Source organism: Saccopteryx bilineata, chromosome 1 (genome assembly GCF_036850765.1).
Source record: "Saccopteryx bilineata isolate mSacBil1 chromosome 1, mSacBil1_pri_phased_curated, whole genome shotgun sequence".
In the NCBI taxonomy this organism is placed as follows: Eukaryota; Metazoa; Chordata; class Mammalia; order Chiroptera; family Emballonuridae; genus Saccopteryx; species Saccopteryx bilineata.
In genome coordinates, this window is record NC_089490.1 from 120,764,185 (window position 1) to 120,788,814 (window position 24,630).

Genomic DNA, 24,630 nt, shown 5'->3' on the forward strand with positions numbered 1-24,630 from the left:
TCACTTGGTTGGTTAGGGCAGTGGTCCCCAACCCCTGGGCCATGGACCAGTACTGGTCCATGGGCCATTTGGTACCAGTCCGCAGAGAAAAAATAAATAACTTACATTATTTCTGTTTTATTTATATTTAAGTCTGAACCATGTTTTATTTTTTTAAAATGACCAGATTTCCTCTGTTACATCCGTCTAAGACTCACTCTTTTTTTTTTTTTTTTAAATAAATTTTTATTAATGGTAATGGGATGACATTAATAAATCAGGGTACATATATTCAAAGAAAACATGTCTAGGTTATTTTGTCATCAAATTATGTTGCAAACCCCTCGCCCAAAGTCAGATTGTCCTCCGTCACCCTCTATCTAGTTCTCTGTGCCCCTCCCCCTCCCCCTAATTCTCTCCCTCCCTCCCTCCCATGTCCTCCCTCCCCCCCCACCCTTGGTAACCACCACACTCTTGTCCATGTCTCTTAGTCTCATTTTTATGTTCCACCAATGTATGGAATCATGTAGTTCTTGTTTTTTTCTGATTTGCTTATTTCACTCCTTATAATGTTATCAAGATCCCACCATTTTGCTGTAAATGATCTGATGTCATCATTTCTTATGGCTGAGTAGTATTCCATAGTGTATATGTGCCACATCTTCTTTATCCAGTCTTCTATTGAAGGGCTTTTTGGTTGTTTCCATGTCTTGGCCACTGTGAACAGTGCTGCAATGAACATGGGGCTACATGTGTCTTCACGTATCAATGATTCTGAGGTTTTGGGGTATATACCCAGTAGAGGGATTGCTGGGTCATAAGGTAGTTCTATTTGCAGTTTTTTGAGGAACCACCATACTTTCCTCCATAATGGTTGTACTACTTTACAGTCCCACCAACAGTGAATGAGGGTTCCTTTTTCTCCACAGCCTCTCCAACATTTGCTATTACCCGTCTTGTTGATAATAGCTAATCTAACAGGAGTGAGGTGGTATCTCATTGTAGTTTTGATTTGCATTTCTCTAATAACTAATGAAGCTGAGCATCTTTTCATATATCTGTTGGCCATTTGTATCTCTTCCTGGGAGAAGTGTCTGTTCATGTCCTCTTCCCATTTTTTTATTGGATTGTTTGTTTGTTTGTTGTTGAGTTTTATGAGTTCTTTGTAAATTTTGGATATTAGGCCCTTATCTGAGCTGTCGTTTGAAAATATCAGTTCCCATATAGTTGGCTGTCTGTTTATTTTGATATCAGTTTCTCTTGCTGAGCAAAAACTTTTAATTCTGATGTAGTCCCATTCATTTATCTTTGCCTTCACTTCTCTTGCCATTGGAGTCAAGTTCATAAAATGTTCTTTAAAACCCAGGTCCATGATTTTAGTACCTATGTCTTCTTCTATGTACTTTATTGTTTCAGGTCTTATATTTAGGTCTTTGATCCATTTTGAATTAATTTTAGTACACGGGGACAGGCTGTAGTCGAGTTTCATTCTTTTGCATGTGGCTTTCCAGTTTTCCCAACACCATTTGTTGAAGAGGCTTTCTTTTCTCCATTGTGTGTTGTTGGCCCCTTTATCAAAGATTATTTGACCATATATATGTGGTTTTATTTCTGGGCTTTCTATTCTGTTCCATTGGTCTGAGTGTCTATTTTTTTGCCAATACCATGCTGTTTTGATTATCGTGGCCCTATAATATAGTTTAAAGTCAGGTATTGTAATGCCCCCAGCTTCATTCTTTTTCCTTAGGATTGTTTTGGCTATTCGGGGTTTTTTATAGTTCCATATAAATCTGATGATTTTTTGTTCCAGTTCTTTAAAAAATGTCATAGGGATTTTGATGGGAATTGCATTAAATTTGTATATTGCTTTGGGTAATATGGCCATTTTGATTATATTTATTCTTCCTATCCAAGAACAAGGAATATTTTTCCATCTCATTGTATCTTTTTCGATTTCCCTTAACAATGCTTTGTAATTTTCATTATATAGGTCCTTTACGTTCTTTGTTATGTTTATTCCTAGGTATTTTATTTTTTTTGTTGCAATCGTGAAGGGGATTATTTTTTTGAGTTCGTTTTCTAATATTTCATTGTTGGCATATAGAAAGGCTATGGACTTTTGTATGTTAATTTTGTATCCTGCGACCTTACTGTATTGGTTTATTGTTTCTAATAATCTTTTTGTGAAGTCCTTCGGGTTTTCGATGTATAGGATCATATCATCAGCAAAAAGTGATAGCTTTACTTCTTCTTTTCCGATATGGATGCCTTTTATTTCTTTGTCTTGTCTGATTGCTCTGGCCAGAACTTCTAGCACCACGTTGAATAAGAGTGGAGAGAGTGGACAACCCTGTCTTGTTCCTGATTTAAGATAGAAAGTCCTCAGTTTTATGCCGTTTAATAGGATGTTGGCTGATGGTTTATCATATATGGCCTTTATCATGTTGAGATATTTTCCTTCTATACCCATTTTGTTGAGAGTCTTAAGCATAAAATTGTGTTGTATTTTATCAAAAGCCTTTTCTGCATCTATTGATAAGATCATGTGGTTTTTGTTCTTTGTTTTGTTGATATGGTGTATTACGTTAACCGTTTTGCGTATGTTGAACCATCCTTGAGATTCTGGGATGAATCCCACTTGATCATGATGTATTATTTTTTTAATATGTTGTTGTATTCGGTTTGCCAGTATTTTGTTTAGTATTTTAGCATCTGTATTCATTAGAGATATTGGTCTGTAGTTTTCTTTCTTTGTGCCATCCTTGCCAGGTTTTGGTATGAGGGTTATGTTGGCCTCATAAAATGTGTTTGGAAGTATTGCTTCTTCTTCAATTTTTTGGAAGACTTTGAGTAGAATAGGAACCAAGTCTTCTTTGAATGTTTGATAGAATTCACTAGTATAACCGTCTGGGCCTGGACTTTTATTTTTGGGGAGATTTTTAATAGTTTTTTCTATTTCCTCCCTGCTGATTGGTCTGTTTAGGCTTTCTGCTTCTTCATGACTCAGTCTAGGAAGGTTGTATTGTTCTAGGAATTTATCCATTTCTTCTAGATTGTTGTATTTGGTGGCATATAATTTTTCATAGTATTCTACAATAATTCTTTGTATTTCTATGATGTCTGTGGTGATCTCTCCTCTTTCATTTTGGATTTTATTTATTTGAGTCCTGTGTCTTTTTTCCTTGGTGAGTCTTGCCAAGGGTTTGTCAATTTTGTTGATCTTTTCAAAGAACCAGCTCCTTGTTTTATTGATTTTTTCTATAGTTTTTCTGTTCTCTATTTCATTTATTTCTGCTCTGATTTTTATTATCTCCTTTCTTCGGCTGGTTTTGGGTTGTCTTTGTTCTTCTTTTTCTAGTTCCTTAAGGTGTGAAGTTAAGTGGTTTACTTCGGCTCTCTCTTGTTTGTTCATATAGGCCTGAAGTGATATGAACTTTCCTCTTATTACTGCTTTTGCTGCATCCCAGAGATTCTGATATGTCGTATTTTCATTTTCATTTGTCTGTATATATCTTTTGATTTCTGCGCTTATTTCTTCTTTGACCCATTCATTTTTTAGAAGTATGTTGTTTAGTTTCCACATTTTTGTGGGTTTTTCCCCCTCTTTTTTGCAGTTGAATTCTAGTTTCAAGGCTTTATGATCAGAAATTATGCTTGGTACAATTTCAATTTTTCTAAATTTGCTGATATTGTCTTTGTGGCCCAACATATGGTCAGTTCTTGAGAATGTTCCATGTACACTAGAGAAAAATGTATACTCTGTCGCTTTGGGATGAAGTGTCCTGTAGATGTTTATCATATCCAGGTGTTCTAGTATTTCGTTTAAGGCCACTATATCTTTATTGATTCTCTGTTTGGATGACCGATCTAGAACCGTCAGCGGTGTATTGAGGTCTCCAAGTATGATTGTATTTTTGTTAGTTTTTGTTTTAAGGTCAATAAGTAGCTGTCTTATATATTTTGGTGCTCCTTGGTTTGGTGCATATATATTAAGGATTGTTATGTCTTCTTGATTCAACTTCCCCTTAATCATTATGAAATGACCATTTTTGTCTCTGAGTACTTTTTCTGTCTTGTAGTCAGCATTATTAGATATGAGTATTGCTACGCCTGGTTTTTTTTGGGTGTTGTTTGCTTGGAGTATTGTTTTCCAGCCTTTCACTTTGAATTTGTTTTTATCCTTGTTGCTTAGATGTGTTTCTTGTAGGCAGCATATAGTTGGATTTTCTTTTTTAATCCATTCTGCTACTCTGTGTCTTTTTATTAGTAAGTTTAATCCATTTACATTTAGTGTAATTATTGACACTTGTGGGTTCCCTACTGCCATTTTATAAATTGCTTTCTGTTAGTTTTGTATCTAGTTTGATTCTTCTCTTTTGTTTTTCTATCATTTGTTTTTGTTTGTTTGTGTTCCATACTTCTTTCCTCTGTTGCTACCTTTTTTAAGTCAAGTGTTTTTGTGGTGGTTTTTTTAAGGGTGGTTACCATTAAGTAATGAAAAGGGTACCTACCATATTCATTGTAGTACCCTATCTTATAAGTATTTCTACACTTCATCATCCTTTGCTACTGTTAATCTCCATCCTCTCCCCCCTTTTTTTCCTTTGTTGTCACAGTTTAAGTTTGGTTTTATTGTGTTCTTGGTGGAGCTGTTACTTGTGGTGTTGTTTTCTTTTGTTCTTTGAATCTGGTTGGAAAACCCCCCTTAGTATTTCCTGGAGTGGGGGCTTTCTGTTGATAAATTCTCTCATCTTTTCTGTATTTGTGAATGTTTTTATATCTCCTTCATACTTGAAGGATAGCTTTGATGGGTATAGTATTCTTGGCTGAAAGTTCCTCTCTTTCAGGGCTTTAAATATTGGGGTCCACTCTCTTCTAGCTTGTAGAGTTTCTGCTGAGAAATCTGATGATAATCTAATAGGCCTTCCTTTATATGTTGTACTCTTCTTTTCCCTGGCTGCCTTGAGAATTTTTTCTTTGTCATTGGTTTGTGTCATCTTTATTATGATGTGCCTTGGAGTGCGTTTGTTGGGGTTAAGAAAACTCGGTGTTCTGTTTGCTTCTTGAATTTGAGGCTTTAGTTCTTTCCACAGGCTTGGGAAGTTCTCGTCTATTATTTGTTTGAGTATATTCTCCATTCCATTTTCTTTCTCTTCTCCCTTTGATATACCTATTATTCTTATGTTATTCTTTCTGATGGAGTCAGACAATTCCTGTAGGGCTTTCTCGTTTTTTATTATTTTTGAGTCTCTTTCTTCTTCTCTCTGTTGTGCCTCAAGTTGTTTGTCTTCTATTTCACTAATCCTATCTTCAATCTGGGCTGTTCTGTTAGCTAAGCTTGTTACCTCGTTTTTCAGCTCGTGAATTGAGTTTTTCATTTCTGTTTGATTTGTTTTTATAGTTTCAATTTCCTTGGTAATATATTCTTTGTGTTCATTGAGTTGTTTTCTGATCTCCCTATATTGCCTTTCTGTGTTTTCTTGTATATCTCTGAGTATTTTTAAGATTTCTATTTTAAATTCTCTGTCATTTAGCTCCAAGGCTTCCAATATGTTAAGTCTTTTCTCCATAGCTTTTTCCACATCTATTTGTGTTACCTCTCTTTCTTTTGTATCCATAATACTCGATTTTCTCTTTCTTATCGGCATCTGAGGGTGGTCTTATTGATAGCACTAATTAGAATTAATAAAGAGTAAAAAAAAAAAAAAAAGGGTAAAACACCCCACACAAAAAACAGTAATAATTTATTATTTCCCCCTTTTTTTCTCTCTTCTCTTTCCCTCCTCTCCCCTCCTCAGGGAAATATCGTGCCTATAATGGAGGGCCTGATTTGGGGTGAAGAGTTCAAGGGGTAAAAAAAGGGAGTAGGGACCTACTAAATGCAAAAAAAAAAAAAAAAAAAAAAAGGAAGAAAATCTTAGACAAGCATAAGATGATTTGCTTGTAAGTGATGGTCAACTAAGAGATATAATGAGAGGGATAAGAGGGAATCAGAAAAAAGGACCAAAAAAGAATAATAAAGAAGAAAAAATAAAAATAATAAGTAAAAATCTGTTGTATTAAGTGGAGCGAAGACTAAATACAATGGAGACCTTGGGTTGGGAGGACCCAAAATGCCACAAAAATAAACAAACAAGAGAAAAAAAAATAAAAACAAAAGCAAAAAAGAGAAATAAAGCCAAAAAAAACGCCTTGAGTCCCAAATTGACTAATTTGTTCGTGATTGAGGATTATATGGGAGGAAAGTAAAATGAGAAAAGAAAAAACGAATAGAAAGGAAAAAATAAGAAAAAGAGAAAAACGAAGGAAGAAATAAAGTAGGAGGAGAAAAAAACAAAATAAAGCAAGACAAAAAAAAAAAAAACCAAAAGAGGAGAGAGTGAGAGTTAAGTGTTTTGGAGTATAACCTTAAAGGAGGGTGAGGATGAAGAAGAAAAATAAAATGCAACACTCATGGGTAGTGTAGTTCAAGAAAGGGGAAGCATAAGATGGGCAGAGAATAGAAGGACCGAGGTGGAGGAAATAAAGGCAAAAAGATAGAAGAAACAAACAACAACAACAACAACAACAACAAAAAAAAATTAGTTGATCAAGTTGTAAAGTCTGTGGGTTTTTCTTGATTTTGAGAGGTTAACTTCTTCCTTTTTCTTTTCTCTCCCTCTTCCTAGTCGGTGACTCTGTACCCCAGGCTCTGCCCCTGTGTCACTCTTAGGTAGGGATTTGCAGTTGATGGGATTCTATGGCAATGTCATATAATTGGCTTTAGTCTTGCTGGAAGTAAAGGCTTGTTGGCGTTTGCAGGGTCCAACGATGAGAGAGTTTGCTTTCCTGGATTCTCTCTCCTAGTCCCCCCTTTCTGAATTAGCAGCCTGGTGATCCAGCTATAAGGCTGCAACTGCTTCTGCCTGGGGAGTAAGAGGCTCAAAGAGCTGGGAAATCCCCACTCTATCCCCACTCAGTGCAAGGCTTTGGGAAAGGCTCTGACAGTCAGGGCCTCCAGTGTAATCAGGCGGGGGTGGGAGTCAATTGTTGTCAAGGTGACTGTTCAGCGCCTATCATTTAGTTGGACCTCTCAACCCAGGCTTTCCACACTTTGTAGCCTGTTTTTGCAGGGAAGAAGAGGCACTAGTCTCTGCTTACGACTAGTGTAGTATAGACCTTATTATCTGCCAAGTCCTTCTTGTTAGCGTTTATCCCTGACTATGGAGGCTCTATCAATCAGAAGTTGCCCCCGCCCCTTTAGCGAGAGGCACTAAAAAATATCACACCTCTTGTCTTGGATCGCTGAACTGAGAGAGATCTTATCAATTAGAACCGAGGGTGCGCAGATTTTATGGGTTAAGCTAATTTCAGTGATTGGGTCGCAGCTGTGTTTCCGAAGGTATTTTAGGCTGCCTGCTCGCGCCCCTCCCCCAACGCTTGATTGTTAGCTTGAATGGCTGGGTGAGGTGCCCCGCCCACGGAGAGAATCTCCCAAGCCTCTCCCGCTCGCCCCACCGCTGGCGGCTGGACCGCACCAGGCGCAGGATAATGGAGTCCCCTGGGTGTGCGGGCCAGTAGGGCGCCCTGGGCGCGTGGAATGCCCAAGGCACGCGCGCGAATGGGGCGCTCCGGGCACCGGTGGCCGGCGACCCCCACTCACAGTGTGCGGGCTGCTGGGAACGTCAGCGGTGCTCAACCGGACCGGGCGCGCGCGCAGCGGCTCGTGGCGGCCGCTCGCGGTGGCGGTTCGCGGGGGCTCGCGGCAGCTCGCGGTGGCGGTTCGCGGGGGTTCGCGGCAGCTGGGGGGGTGGCTCGCGGCGGCTCGCGGTCGGCCGCTAGCGGCGGCTTGCGGTTCCCAAGTATATGGGCTGACTCACCGCAGGCGCACTTCCTGGCGGCTTGAATGAGCGTCGCTGCGGTAGCTTCCTCCACACCCTCGTCTCTCAGATTCAAGTGATAACAGTCCTTTTACTTTCAGTTTGTGTGGAACTCCGGAATGCTCCGAGGATAAATTTTTCTGTTTCTAGTTGATAAATTTGTTGTGATTTAGGGGAGAGCTGTCGGACGCGCTTCTCACGGCGCCATTTCCGTGACGTCACCCCAAGACTCACTCTTGATGCTTGTCTCGGTCACGTGATACATTTATCCATCCCACCCTAAAGGCCAGTCCATGAAAATATTTTCTGACATTAAACTGGTCCATGGCCCAAAAAAGGATGGGGACCACTGAGTTAGAGCATTATACCCCAAAGCACAGATGTTGCCAGTTTAATTTCCTGTCAGGGTACATACAGGAACAGATCATTGTTCCTATCTCTCTCTCCCTTCCTCTTTCTCTAAAATCAATAAGTAATAATTAAAAAAAAGTAAAATGACAAAATAGTCTACTAATATGTCATGAACTATTATGTAGTTTTGTATAATCCCTCAGAAAGTTTGTGTGAGTATACTCAGATTTTTTTCAGAGACTCATAAAATATATGTATATATTTTTGTTCTTCAGGGCTTATCAACATACCTGCAGTAGCCCTTGGAATATTCTCTGGTGGGATAGTTATGAAAAAATTCAAAATCAGTGTCTGTGGAGCTGCAAAAATCTACTTGGGATCATCTGTCCTTGGGTATCTCCTATTCCTTTCCCTGTTTGCATTGGGCTGTGAAAATTCTGATGTGGCAGGACTAACTGTCTCCTATCAGGGGTATGTGCATTCATTAAATATTCTGAAGAGATTGGCTTGCTTAATCAAATTAATTTTTCATAGAATTTCAAAATAAATAAAGTAACTTGATTTTTAAGCATTATCTCTATGGGAAGGAAATATTTGTTCTACTGTGGAATAGCTAATGGTATTTATGACATGGACACCAAAATCTGTCATCTCCTTTGAATTTGAATGTCTTAAAGCAGGGGTCCCCAAACTTTTTACACAGGGGGGCAGTTCACTGTCCCTCAGACTGTTGGAGGGTTGGAGTATAAAAAAAAAACTATGAACAAATCCCTATGCACACTACACATATCTTATCAATATTTTAAAGTAAAAAAACAAAATAGGAACAAATATAATATTTAAAATAAAGAATAAGTAAATTTAAATCAACAAACTGACCAGTATTTCAATGGGAACTATGCTCCTCTCACTGACCACCAATGAAAGAGGTGCCCCTTCCGGAAGTGTGGCGAGGGCTGGATAAATGGCCTCAGGGGGCCGCATGCAGCCCACGGGCCATAGTTTGGGGACCCCTGTCTTAAAGAAATATAAAAAGAATGCTAAACCTATCTCTTATTTTTAGGACAACAACCTGATAGTGGAAAAGCAAACCTTGAATCTTGTATCTTCCCATTTTAGTGAAGAGACAGTGTATAGGTTAGTTATATAATCCAGCTTTCAATTTTCCCATTTAAAAATAAGAACTGCCTTTAAATGTTTTGTAATACTTATGCAAGATAACATATGTGAAACTGATCAGTACTGCCTAGTAAAAAATACATATACCACTCATGGAAACTATTGAATTTTATTTTCCTTTGGACACCTAAGTTACTGGGAAGGTCTCTATGCCACCTTTAATAGCCTCTGTTGTACTCAAATCAGGTGAAGTTTCATGAGAGAATTCTATTCCTTAACCCAGACACACACATGAGAGCTTTCTTTACTTCTTTGTAATTGGTCAAGAGATTATTTATTGATACTCTCAGACCTATGCCATAATTTATGGGTGGATTACTAAATTTTTTTAATTTCCAGATTCTATCACCTTTTTAAAAATTAAAGTATAGTTAACTTACAATATTACATATTTTCCTGTATACAACATGATTTGACATTTATATACCTTATGATTTGATCACCATAATAAATCCAGTAAATATCAGTTACTTTACAAAGTTATTATAATATTATTGACTGTATTCCCTGTGCCATATATTACATCTCTGTGACTTATTTATTTTAAAACTGTGCCGCAGACAAGCGCAGCTCCTAATAACGGTGGAGAATTAAGGAAACAAACACATCAAGAAAAAAATGGGACCGGGAGGACTCTTCAAATGCTGATGGCAATATCCGAGTGCCCCATAGCCCCAGTTTGCTTTATTATATAGCCATATGCAAGTCAAGAAAGTCCTTGATACAAAGTTACACATCCAAGGCTAAAACAGGAACTCTCCCAAGGCATAAACAGGATGCATTAGTGAAATCTACCAACATCTGAAAACAAACAAAAAGTCAGAGGAAGGGCATGTAAATTTCTTCCAGCAACCCAAGGAAGCAAGTAAAGTGGGTGCAAATACTCAGCATAATAGCTAGTATGGAGGTGAAGGGGGGAGAATTTAGCCTTTTGCTAAGCCTCAAATCTACAATGGCTTTCTGCCATTTACGGTCCACAACAAAACAGGAAATTTATACCTTTATTCCCCTTCACCTTTTTAATCCATGTCTTTACCTCCCTCCCCTCTGTCAACCATCATTCTGTTTTCCATATCTTTGAGTCTGTTTCTATTTTGTTTTGTTTGTTCATTTGCTTTTTTAGTTTCCACATTTAAGTAAAATCATGCAGTATTTGTCTTTGTCTGTTTGACACATTTCACTTAGCATAACATCCCCTAGGTCCATCTACGTTGTTGTACATGGCAAGACTTTATTCTTTTTTATTGCTGAGCAATATTCCATTACATATATATATATATTCCATTACATATATATGTGTGTATGTGTGTTTTCTTTATTCAATCATCTATTGATATATACCTAGGTTGCTCCCAAATATTGGTTATTGTAAGTGATGTAGCTGTACACATAGAAGTGCTTATATCTTTTCTAATATGCATTTTCAGTTTCTTCAATTAATTACTCAAAAAATGGAATCTTTTACTCTTAACATAAGGCCGAATCTTGAAGAAACTATTATGCCATTTCCTTTCAGAGCCCTTGCAATTACTCTGTCTCTGAACATGAGTTCCCAGAAGCATCTCTCTTTATCCATCCACCTAACTTTATATTATTCATTTTAAAAAATGACCAAGCCACTCATGTATTAAGGCTAACCTCCCTGACTGCATCTGCATGACTGCCTTTAAGAGCCTGTGGTTCAAGGTCAGCACTCCTGAGGTAACATCTGCTTCCTGCTGGGTCAGCTGCTGCTACTCACTGCTTTCTTTCCTGCTCCCTTCCTATGCTTTACCCCAAGCTCATCTATCTGTCTCATCTCATTTTCCAGTCTCCATCACCTTCATTAGCTTGGTTTCTCCTGTTGTTCGGTGAACATTGTTTATACTTCTGTTATCTAAAATGTCCAGGAAAATTAATGAATACAGAGTTTGTATACCACGCCTCTGGAAGTTATCACAGTAATGTTAGACTTACATGAATGTAATGTTTCCTTAGTAACAATCAGCAATGTAGATTATGAATGATAGTTAAAAACAGAAATTGCAACAATGTTTTGGTGAGAGTAGAAGTGTTGTGCTATCTTTAACTGTCTTTATAATCTTCCCGGTAGATGGACAGTGGTAAAATAATTTGTATTTTGAAATTTACAAAACATCTTAACTTTCATTATTTCCCTTGTATCCTCAGAGAACCTTTATGAGGTAAATTCTGTTATCTTTCTTTAAAGGGAATGGAGTTTAGATTGGTAAATTAGCTTCCTCAAAGTATAATACTATTTCTACAACATCATGCTATCTCTAAGACAAAAGCAAATGCATAAACAGACAACAATAGCACACTTTTGAACTTCACATTAAAAGTATGCTCATATAATAATATATAAATATATTTAAATCAATAAGTTATATTTATTGTAGGTGTACTAGCCCTTGAAAGTACTCACTTAAAAAATTAAAACTGCATTATAATAATGCTATCATAATTTAAATCACATTAAAACTCCTTTTTTGCTTCTTAAAATATTCTCAACAATGGCAGAGTTAGCCTATAAGAGTGGCATTGCTATTGGAAGCAGCCAAAAAAAAAAAATTACAATATCACTGGAAAAGTCTGTCCCCTCCCAGCTTGATTATTTTGAAAGAAAAGTTTATTTGAGTATAAACTTTCTGACTGGTTTGATAAAATTCATAACATCTACTGTCAACACACCCTTCATAAAATATGTATGCAATTAGTTTCTGCTCCAAGATTGCCCTAGGGGATAAATTTTACTTTCCTTCATTAATATAAAATAGTTGGCTTTATAAAATACAACATGCTACCCAGGGATTGTCCTTTGTGCCACATGGTGTTTTGTTTCTGGGCATTCTGAATGCTATAAAGAAGCTCTAGCTGGGGTAGTGGGTAAAACTTTCTTCTGAAATAATGAGAATAAACCTGATATGAGATAAAAATTTAGAATCCAGACACCTATAGAAGTTCTCATTTGTCACTAATAAACGTTGTACATTTGAGCAATTGTATGCCCACAGTGGACCTGGCTTTCTTGATCTGCCAAATGAGAAATTGTCTTAGATTATTCCCAGATCCTTTCAGTTCCAACCTTCTATGACCTCAGCCCTACAGTATCCATAGTGATCTGATTTTAGACTTTCAAAGGCACATGTTTATACTTTCAGATACTACCACACAGTCTCAGTTAACAGTGAATGCCTTATGGAAGAAAATAAGATGAAATATTTCTATATGACATCTCAGAAGACCTAGTTAAATACCTTTTCATTTTGTTTGGAGACATATCAGAAGTCTCTTTATATTTAAGGTGACCAAATTCATAGAGGTTCTACTAGATATAATATTACATCAATTAAAAAATTATGATTGCAATTATTATAGAAATAACTCTAAGAAGGAAGGGTTAAAATGACTGATTCTCCAAAATAGAGTACCATTTTTCTTTGATTGATTGACTTACCAGAAATCTTGTTTCTTAGCCAACTATGTTCCAAGAATAGTTTTCCATGCTAGCGATACCAAAGTAGACAGAACAAATAGTTCCTGCTCTCATTGAGTGTACATGACAATGTATGATTTTTTAAGTTTCTCAGTTTTCTTATAAAAATATGAGGGGAGGAGAATAAACAAATGAATTCAAATTTGAAGAGGAAAAAGAGAATGATGGAGGGCCGATGGATGGCAATTAAGAAGCAGATAGGAGACACATACCATTGTCTAAGTACACCCTTAAAAGAACGAAGGGATATGAATAGTGCAAGGAGAATAAGCATAGCAGGGTTGGGTAATACAGGTGAGAAGAAGAAATAGAAGTGAGGGAGAAGGAATCCTGGGAGAGATGAAGTGGGAAAATACAAGAAAATGATAGGTAACAAAAGAGAGGGGAAGAAAAGACAGAAGATAATCAAAATTAGATAATGTTAACTCTTTTCAAAAAGCCAGTATTTTGAGGGAAGGTGTTGTGTTATTTATATTTGGAACCATCTTCTCCCAAGCAAGTACTTAGAAAGCTTTCAATAAGTGTTTGATGAACAAATGAATGGGTAAGTCATTTTAAAAGCATGTGAAATAAAGTCAAAAGATATGGAAGAGCTCCAAACTATAGGAGGATATGTGTGTGAGAGAAAAGTTAGGTGAATTGGCAACTCATTAATTAGACATACACTAATAGGACATGTGGCTCTGACATTTGTCAAAAGTCTGTTGAAATGTTGACTACGTGCCTATTTTTTTTCTACTGATTCTACTGATGTTTAGACAACTCTGAAGGAAATTTACACACACTCTTTCTGCATTGCATTTAAGTAATGTCATATAGTGCTTTAAAAGTTTGCTTTTCTGCCTTGTTATCCACTTTCATACATCTTTGCAAAGAAATATATTAGAAGATTCTAGAGGCTCTAGACCAGTGGTAGTCAACCTGGTCCTTACTGCCCAATAGTGGGTGTTCCAGCTTTCATGGTGGGTGGTAGCGGGGCAACCAAAGTATAAATAAAAAGATAGATTTAACTATAGTAAGTTGTATTATAAAGATTTATTCTGCCAAACTTAGCAAAAATCTGACATAAAGTACTTGGTAAGTAATTATTATTATATGCTTTAACTTGCTATAATTCTGCTTTATAAATTTTGTAAAGTAAAGTTACTTCTCTACTTTATAAATCACCATTACTGTGGAACCAGTGAGTGGTTAGAAAGTTTTACTACTAACAGAGATACAAAGGTGGGCAGAAGGTATAAAAAGGTTGACTACCCCTGCTCTAGACATTAATAAAAGCCATAAGCCAAATAATAGATATTACGTGAAATTGAAAACCCTTTATATATAGCTTTCATCAGAAAGCTGTTTATAGTGGATGGACTCACATTTAATAATCAAAAGCTGATATTTCTGATGACAGTTCTGTTTCCAAAAGGCAGACCTGTTGGCAGTGTCATTTATATCATTCCAGAACATTGATTTTAAAAAATATTGGGAGCTTCCTGCTAAGAGGTAATGTTTTATACTGTTACATTTCTTTTCAGAACCAAGCCTGTCTCTTATCATGAACGAGCTCTCTTTTCAGATTGCAACTCAAGATGCAAATGTTCAGAGACAAAATGGGAACCCATGTGTGGTGAAAATGGAATCACGTATGCATCGGCTTGTCTTGCTGGTTGTCAAACCTCTACAAGGAGTGAAAAAACTATTGTAAGAAATCTTCTCTAAAGTTTGTGCCCATGGCCTGCTATAGTTCGTAACTATACAACTCTAGGAGGGGTCTCAGGGGCCAACCCAGAAGTGACCACGCTGGTAGGAACCCTGGCTCTTACTTTGCCCTTGTTTTTTTCTGTGGAGACAGAAAATATAATCAGTCATCATTAAAGAAACTAGAATTATTGAAAGAATTAAGGCTAAGAATTTGAATCATGAAATGAGCTGGCAGAGCTCTGTAGTCATGCAGTCTAATTCTCTCATTTTGCCTTTAAGGAATATTAACTTTAAATGAGAAAGTCTAAGTCATAAGACCATATAATAAGGTCTGTATTAGGATCCATATCTGTTGACCCCAAGATCAGTGGTTTTCAAGACAGGACCAATAGAAGCCAGTGTTAAGAAGTCTAGCCCAAGAGGGCTAGACCCAGGTTTTAAAAATCTGTCTTGAGAAGGTTGCTGGTTTTGGGTCTTTTCTTCCTGAGAAATCAAGACAATGTGTGTAATAAAGAGTTGCTGACTGGAATGAAGGGTCACTGAAGGATGGAAGAGGAAGGTGAGCTTGGAAATATAGATAGAAAACCAACTAGGAAGGATATTATGAACATCGTTATTAGCAAACTCATCCCGCTAATCACACCTTTACCTTCCTGCCTCCAAAACCGACACCTCCTCATATTTGCTGTGTATACTGCACAGTGGTCAGACTGCTTTGGACTTGTGGCCGATGAGATGTATTTGGCAGTCTAGAGGGATAAAAATTAAACCCACATATATGAACATGTGCTTATCAATAGTGTGAGAATGCTTCAGCAAACATTTCTGCTGACACAGAGTAACACTTGTTGATTTTCTCTCTATTATTATTTTGACATCTATTCAGTACTGAAAGGATTGGTCTCTAGCAATAGTGAATAAGACTACTCACCCATCTGAAATCTGAGTTTTCGTTTCCTCTTCCTGTTCATCCTTTTTTCCTTTCTTTTTTATTTTTTTCTTTTAGCCACTACTCTTTTGCTAAGATTGCTTGAGCAGAAGCAGTTTCTTAACTAGAACATTCTGTGCTGAAGGTATTGCATACCAAGCACTAATAGAGGTGCTTTAAAAATTGCATTTAAACATTATGGTCTTCAAGTAAATGAGTATTATTTTGTTTTTCTCATGTGAGAACTGAGACACTGAACTACAAAAAATGCCTAAAACTCAAATACCTAGCAAGAGACAGTTGAGATTCAAAAGCTTTTTATCTGACAGTTAAAATAAATCTATATTCCTCTTTAAAAGGAAATGCCACCTTTATTTCATTGTTTTTCTAAAAGTTCACAGACATTTCTGTGATAAAATGACAACTTACATATATACATTCATACATGAAATTTATAGAAATAAACTGATGAGAGAATATAAAAATTGCCTCTCTGTCCAAGATTTAGTTGAGTTTTATTCAGCAAGATATTTTTTTTCTTAGTAACCACTATAAATTCTGTCATACTTTTAAATTTGGCCCACTTATTTAACAAATTTTTAGTGAGAGCCTATTTTAGGCTCTAGCGGTACAATGATGACAAAGCAGACAGTTTCTGCCAGAGGCTGCTTTCTAATGGGGACAAATTGTTCAAAAACTAACAATTATATAATATTCTGATAGGTAGTAATAAGCACTGTGAGGAAGAGGAGTTAGTATAAAAGGGTGGAGAAATGGGGATGTCATTTTGAATGGGTGATCATAGAAGCAGGGACCAGTCACATAACCACCTACAAGAGCAATCCAGTAAGGAAACAACAAGGCCATGAGGCATGGGTAAACTCACCATGTTTGAGGGTTGAAAAGGGCGTGATGGGAACAATGGCTGAAGCCAAAGGAGAAAGGAAAAGTCATTGAGCTGTCCTGATCGGGATCCAGGGGGCTACATCATAGATAGTGTGTGAACTACTTTAAGGATTTTGGATTTTTTATACAAGTATAATAAGAAGCCATTGGAAGGTTAAGAATGGTGATGTAATTTGCCATTTTTAAAGGTTCACTTTGGTTACTGTGTGGAAAACACAATAGCTGGATAAAAATGAAAATGAATTGAGCATAAAGAGACCATTGCGATAAGCAAGGCAAAAAATAATGGAAGTGGCAGAGAAGGCAATAAGGTATGATTGGATTTGGGAGGATTTGCTGGGAGATTGTTCTGTAGGATCAGTAGTTTGTAGATCACCCATCAGCTGTTTGGATATAAATCTATAAATTTGGCTTTGTTCAATACATTCTAACAGAAAAAATAAAAGAATATTTTTCCCTGTTGTTTACATAATGCATGTAATATACTACACTGTAAAGTCTTTCAAAAAGAATACTTTTAATTTTATTTAAATTTAACTTCTGTAATTGGACTTTTCCCTGTCTTGTTACAGATATTTCATAATTGCACCTGTGTGGGAATTGCAGCCTCAATACCAGGAAATTCCTCAGGCACGGTGGGCGGATGCCAAAAAGATAATGAATGTCCCAAAATGTTTCTCTATTTTCTTGTAATATCAGTCATCACATCCTATACTTTATCCCTAGGTGGCATACCTGGATACATATTGCTTCTAAGGTGAACACTGATTCTTCTGCCCCGACTTTAATATGACATACTGTCATCGACTAGAGCAGTGTAGTCATCCTAATTTTCTATAGCTGTCTCAGGAAACTTGTCCTGTATCCTCTTTTTACTTTGATACTTTTCCCATGTGGTTGAATAGAAGTTTTCCTAGTTTAAAGTGCTTGCAAACCAATGGTCTAGAAAGAAATGTTTATGCCTACATCACTGTAGTCACTCAATAAATACAGAATGCTATTTCTAATGCTGGTGATATTAACCAGTATAGACTAAATGTGTTCTCGATTAAACATGGTTTCACTGAATTATGAACAGTAAAGTTTGTAAGTCCCTTTAAAGGCTCATCAAATACCACAATATTTTGCATACATTACTTTGATATGTAGGTAATTACTTTTCTGGTATATTTTTCTCTTAATGGAATTATCTGTGTGTGTGCGTGTGTATGTGTGTGAGTGTGTACATGCATGTGCTTGCTGGGGGTTGTTAATGGCTGTAAATTCAACTGAGGATACTAATCCAAGAATATGGTGTTAATGCCTCTGAACATTTTGCTTATAAAACCCTCAAAAAATTTTAATACTGTGTATTTGTTTACATATTTGAAGTGCACATCTAAAAATTTATCATAACTTTAAATAGGAACTTTATTTATTTATTTCCAGTATATTGTAAACATTTACATTTAAAAAATATAATGATTTTAAATGTAGGTCACTCTTTTAAATGTAACCAATGAGAACAAAGGAACACTGCTTAACCAATATCACCTAATTTAAAATCATATAAAAATCATCTTTAATAGTCAAATTGTTGCATATTTTTTCTCCTCCTTGAACTTCTATCTCTTCAATCAACTTCCCTATAAACTTTCCTTCTGTTATAATATGATTTTATACTTAAATACTTGTTATTGACTCTCCTTTCATAGATCTCCATAACAATGTATATAAATTCAAATTTTAAAATATTTTATAGCCAGTATTTTGTGGTAAAATTTTTTTCTGAATTGAATTAACTTTGCAAATATTACTAATATACAATTCATCAAAGTAACCTAAAAATATTACAAATTTTATACAATTACTTTAAAAAATCAAATTTTATTGGAAACTAATCTTTTATGAGATGGATTGTGTGACATTTAAATTAATTAACATGTCAAATAATGAATATTAAGGTTTTCTAAAATAAAACAAATCAAAAGTATTATATACATCTTTAATTTTCTGCAGTTTGTATTATGTTGTATTATGTAAATTGATTAAGAAAGATAAACAGAAAATAGGACCTAGCATCCACAACTCTGTTTTTTGGAAAAGGGTTTAAGGACAAAATTAGATATTTGTGTTTGCAAATGACAGCATGAGTTTGAAAAGAGGGGAAATCATTGACCCAGAGTGCTCAGGCCAGGATTGTTCTTCACGAGTTGCTGTTTCTTCAGCGTGTTCTCATACTGTGCCAAGTAGTGAATGGGTCAAATGAATAATCAGGCTACTAGAGGAAGAGTTTTCCTCACCACCTATTCCTCAAATGAACTGTACTATATTTTGACGTCAGAAGGAGATGGATGTCCTTAGATTGAAAGAGAAATGTTGCATTTTCTGCCTCTTTTAAAGCAGAGAGTAAATGACATTATATAAAGAACTTAGTACCATGATTAACACTCAATAGTTATTATATATCATCATTTTTATTACTTTTTAAAGCCACAGACCAGCCAGCTAAAGCTATTCAGTCATATTAGGATGCTCTTGTTATTTTAGGTATTCTTGAACTTGGCTGGAAAATTCTGGTGTCCACTATTTAGCAAAAATACTTACGTGAAACAGTGATTGTGATTGTATTGACCTAGATCAATGTGCTCCTGTGCTTTTAGAGCAACACCACAAAAACTAGTTATAGATTATTAATTCTTTAATGCTGCCTCAAATTCTTGCAATATCTTAGGAGTATGTGGGGTTTTATTCTGTGTCTTTGTTACTTTCCTAATTAAACATGACTTCACTTTACCCAATACCATTTGAATATGTCACATAAGAGTTGATTTAATTTCTAAGAATGTTAACTCTAAACTCCTAGATGCATTGCCTTTAATTTTGCATAATTTGCTTTCCCTATGCTAAAACACTATAATGCTACTTAAATTATAACATCACTTTCTGCGTGTTAGATTCTGACTAACATAACTATTTGCTAATGGAATATATATATTTTATATATATTTCATATATATACATATACATACACACATGCACATATATATGTGTGTATATATACATACATATGTATGTAATAATGCTATTATCGTTTTTAGGTGCATTAAGCCACAACTTAAGTCTTTTGCCCTGGGTATCTACACCTTGGCAATAAGAGTTCTTGGTAAGTATAATCTATGTTTTAAGTACAATATCCATCAAAAGTATATTGGAATACTTTTCTGAATATTTTTACAGAATTATTATACATAACTAAATGAGGTCTCTATTGTTTTTATTTTCTTTCTTCATTTATTTCTTTCCTTGATCGCTCTTCCTTTTGTTTTAGAACTGTTGGCTTTTCCTTTGTTCCAGAACTATTGGGAACCAGTGCTGGGCCCAAGTTATAATAAAATGAATTTATGAGAGTAATGACATTTTTTGGTTTAACAATCTTGTCTCTTCCAGCATTGGTCTATTGTAAAAAAAAAAATCCATTGCTGTTATAGGAAAACCTTTGTAGAGAAAAGCAATATTTATGAATCAATAAGGCATTCTAAAGTCTAAATATAATTCTTCAGTTATTAAAATGAAAGAAATTGTTTTGAGTTATTCTCAATGCCAGGATATATCATTTTGGCAGAAAGGTCATATCATTCGATCAAAGCAGTGTAGGTTTGAGTTGATGATTTCTTAAATGTAATTGGAATTTTTTTCTGATTACCATTGTTTCAATATTCATTAAATAAAACCCCTAGGAAATAGTGTATGTGAGTCAGATAACTTTTCTCTCCTTAATAAGTTTATATTCTAAAGAAGAAAGTGAAACATTCATGTTTCTCTGTAATTTAACAGAAAAGGATTACTGAGCATAAAAACAAAGAGCTTTAAAAATTCTGAAAATAAATTTGGTTTACATAGACCTTAATATAAAATGAATATTGTGTATGAAGATATAATCCTGATAAAATTGGTGAAACAGCTCTCTACTTTGCCTCTGATAACCACAAGTCTGATCTCTTTATGCGTTTGGGATTTTTGTTTTGTTGCTGTTGTTTTTAGATTCTACATGTATGTGAGATCATACAGTATTTATCATTTTTCTGTCTGATCTGACTGATTATCTCTTAGCATGAATATGAATTTCTGATATGATTACAGAACTGTTATAAAACATGTTGAATGGCATAGTGTTGTGCTTTAAAATGTCATCAGCTAGAGATGCATACTGAAATACATATAAGGGAATTCACATGATGTTGAGATTGCTCTTAAAATATTTCAAAAACACTTTTAGGGATTAGAGGAGGTGTGGACCTGGAGGTAGATGACATGAGAATGACAAGATACCAATCACTATTGAAGTTGATGATGCCATGTCTGTGTTCAGTTTGAAAATCTGCCATTATGAAACTTTCAAAACATACGCAGAAGTTTGCAAGCATTTGGATTTTTTTTACCTTTATTTAAATTATTAAGAGCAATTAAAGTTAGAACCTAAATGTTTTGAAAGGGTAAATAACCTACTAAATTGGACAATATATATATAAAGAGAGAAGTTTTATTCAAGATATCAAGTAATCCAAATCAACTTGTTCAATATGTCTAACTAATTGCTCTTCTTATTCATGAGATAGTATGCATGATAGAATCAGCTAGTTCCCTCTTGAATCTGGATTCCTTCTCATCCCGGTGCAGAGAAAGGGAGACACCCTTATAAATACCGATTTTCTTATAAATGTAATTTTTTCTTAAAAAATAGAAAGTTGTGCTCTGTCTTCAGAGCTTCTCCTGTGTCTTCTGTTTCTCAAAGTAATCAGCTCAAAATAATCCTTCTACCAGAGGCATGTTTTGGGGTGTCATTTTCTGGTCTCCTACAGATGCCCTGTTATCTCCAAAACAAATATTTTTGGACTGCAAGTGAGTGGTTCCTGATACTCATTCATTTTAGGATAACCAAAAAGATGTGCATATATTTTTAGTAGCAATTATTTTTTGTTTTTCTCACAGCAGGCATCCCAGCTCCTGTATACTTTGGAGTTTTGATTGACACTTCATGCCTCAAATGGAAATTTAAAAGATGTGGAAATAGAGGATCCTGCAGACTATATGATTCAAATGCCTTTAGGTACCGTATCAAACTCATTCCCAATCTCACTGCTTTCACATCCTGGGTTTGCCGAATGCAGTTGGCACTCATAAGTCCTCATGTCGTTTCACTGCATATAAGAACAAGAATAGTCTAATTAAGGAGCATGTTCTATTTTATAGAATACTTCTATTATCATTTAATTATTTGGCTATGCCTTTCAGTTTCCCCATTCCTAATCTTAACTTGCATTTTTGAGTTATCACTTAAAAAATATGATATAAGATTCTAGAAGAGAGTAGAATTCTGGAAGTTTCTGCACACAAATGAGTAATTCCCTGAAACTCAGAAGCATTTAAATTTAGGTCACATTTTAGGTTTATTTCTATTCTTTTTTAAACTGAGCCAAACTGTCTCATTTACGTCAGCTATAATCCCCCTGGGCAAGAGTTGGATTTGGCTCTAAATCTATCCGGCTTTTATTGCCAGACTGATGTTCAATTATTTCAGTACTTGAAATGCATAAAAGTAAAAGGTTTTCTCTGTGACTGTGAATGTGTACGGACGGGGCTGAGGGGCATGGCGTTTTCATTGTGGCATCAGTCAGCCCAATTCATCTAACATTTAGTCTCCTTATTGCTTAAAGCAATGCTTCAATGGCTTGAAATTTTCAGATTTACCATCTGAGCATTTTCTAGAGAAATAAAACCGATGCTGAGCCACGGAAGTTGGAAGTTGGATGTGAATTCGGCCAATCATCTGAAATACGTGTGTTTTATTTAATAGGCTTTGATGTTATGTGAGAAATGTACTTTGGTCTTTGAAAGGGACCCAATCTGTGAGTAGAGTTCAGCTTGATTCACATTGGCTGAAGCTGTATTCACTTTAATGTAAAGACAGTGTACCTCAATCAGAGACTGTGAGTGTGTGTACAAGGTGACCAGAATGCATCATTCAACCTGTCTTATGACAGAATGTAGAACTAAAGGCTTCTCATGGAAGAAACTGATTTAAGCCTCTGGTTTATTCTTAAGTCATTCTCTTTTACTGAGAGCTCTGATTCCCTGAACATTGCCTCTTTTAGTTTTTCTGTAGAAGTGAATTTGGGCAAGACTCAAGAGTAGCCATGTGATTTATTATTCTAACCTAGAGAGTTTTGCGAGTAAAAGGGGGCACTATTAAAAATTATGCTGGGACAACACTAGCATAAAATGGCACTGTTCTTGGCAAACAGGGATATGGTCAAAATTTTTCCCACCTGGTCTAAGGGAATAATTTTACAAAGAGAATGGAACGTATTATGTAATTAGTTACTGACAATGATGATACTACTAAAAAATTATTTAATGTAAGCTTGCAGTTTTCAATAGTCTCAAATGTTCATAAAAAGGCCTTTTATAGACACTGAATCTGCGTTCATAAAGAAACTATCCATATGATAGTTTTATTGATATTGATGGGTTTCATTGGTATTGTTTTTTTTATTAAATGGTATTGTTACCTTCCTTTCACATTTTATTTAAAGTTGAATAGTTATAATAATTAATACTGAGATTCTCTTTTCTTCTAGACATATATATCTGGGACTAACCATGGTGCTGGGAATAATGTCCATTTTCCTAAGTATTGCAGTACTTTTCACTTTAAAGAAAAATTATATTTTAAAACATAGAAGCTTCAGAGCCAAGAAAGAAAGAACAATGGTGTCTGCAAGAATCAGGAAGGAAAATTATGCTGCAAGTGATCATTTACTACAACCCAACTGCTGGCCAGGCAAAGAAACACAGCTTTAGAAAAATTATGTTTTAGGCCAATTTTTTTTATTTCTGGAAATTCTGCAAACAAATTTTAATCAATGTGTACATTTTTTATCCTTTCTAAAAATTTCTACTTTGTTTTGATCCTAGGTATTAGATAATGCCTCTGATAACAAATATAATTAATCATATTAAAGAATATAGATGAAGTTAACCTTTTTATTTTAGATACAATTCCCTCATATTATTTACTCATTATGCTTAAATTTTACGTTGTGACCACTGACACATTAAAAGAATGCTGTTAAAAAATTGAACCTCATCTTGGCCTTTTTCAAATATCACCTTAATGATGATATTAGAATGGAACCAGAACATGCAGAAGAAAAATTTATTTTAAATTTCACCTTTCTTTTGAAATACAATAATTGATATAGAAATGTATAGATGCAAATGATCTTTGGAAATTCAAATTCTTCATTACATGTGTGACATTATAAATACTCATGTTGTAAAGTAATAAAAGTAATATTAATGTGCTTTATTGTTTTATGAATTCAACAAATTAAAAAATGTTTCATTTAATACAATACTGTCCATATTTTAATGTATGTAAGCAGCTCTAGACTTATATACACAATGTTGTCTTGACACATATATTTTTTTGTTTGTTTGTTTTTAAATAGTCTTATTTTAATTATTTTTTTATTGATTGATTTTAGAGAGAGAGGAAGGGAGAGACAGACAGACAGACAGAGAGACAGAGACAGGAACATAGGTCTGTTCCTGTATGTTCCCTGATCGGGAATCAAACCAGCAACCTCTGCACTTTGGGATGAAGCTCCAACTAACTGAGCTGTCTGGCCAGCGTCCTAACACAGATTTGTTAGTGTACAATAAGCTTAGGAATTATAATAGGAATGCAGAGTGATGGGTTGAGTTGGTGTGGTTCTGTCTGGTGCTCTCACTGGCACCTATCACAGGTCCCAAGGGCTTCTGGGCAGAGGATGCTGCTGGATCAGCCTGCCAGAGAGCCCTGTTTCTCTGACACTGAAAAAGTTCAACCATGCGTTTCTTCTTCACTGGCTTCTTGTACTCCTCTGACGAAACACTGTAGGTGCGGCTGTCCACCATCTTAATCTTCAGCGCTATTATGAGCTATGTTTTTCTTCCTCCATCACAGCTGTACAAGAGGGGCCTGCCTTCCCAAGAAAAGCAGACTTAAAGTGGAGTTCTTCCCAATGGAGTCTTGGGATTGTACGATTCTAAGTGGTCTTTAGAACAAACAGAACAATAAGCAGGGTATTTCCAACAAGAAGTCTTTTTGAGATGTGCCATGGAGCCTAAATCCAACAAAAAGGTTCAGTGAAAGAATCAAATAAAGCAAACAAAATGGTTTTCAGTGTTTTAGTTTTTCCCTTTATATACTAGTC

The 24,630-nt window shown here is 35.5% G+C and overlaps 1 protein-coding gene across 3 annotated transcripts in view; it reads left to right on the forward strand.

Annotated features, from left to right (window-relative positions):
- The window catches only part of SLCO1C1 (solute carrier organic anion transporter family member 1C1), a 63,861-nt gene extending 40,170 nt beyond the window's left edge, over window positions 1-23,691 (forward strand). For all 3 annotated transcript variants that reach the window (XM_066264585.1, XM_066264582.1, XM_066264584.1), the window contains 6 exons: window positions 8,465-8,660; window positions 14,391-14,556; window positions 16,963-17,147; window positions 19,471-19,535; window positions 21,362-21,479; window positions 23,011-23,691. In XM_066264585.1, coding sequence (XP_066120682.1) covers window positions 8,465-8,660; window positions 14,391-14,556; window positions 16,963-17,147; window positions 19,471-19,535; window positions 21,362-21,479; window positions 23,011-23,233 — 953 coding nt within the window. In that variant the 3' untranslated portion in view covers window positions 23,234-23,691. The remainder of the gene's footprint in view (window positions 1-8,464; window positions 8,661-14,390; window positions 14,557-16,962; window positions 17,148-19,470; window positions 19,536-21,361; window positions 21,480-23,010) is intronic.
- Window positions 23,692-24,630: the final 939 nt, after the last annotated feature.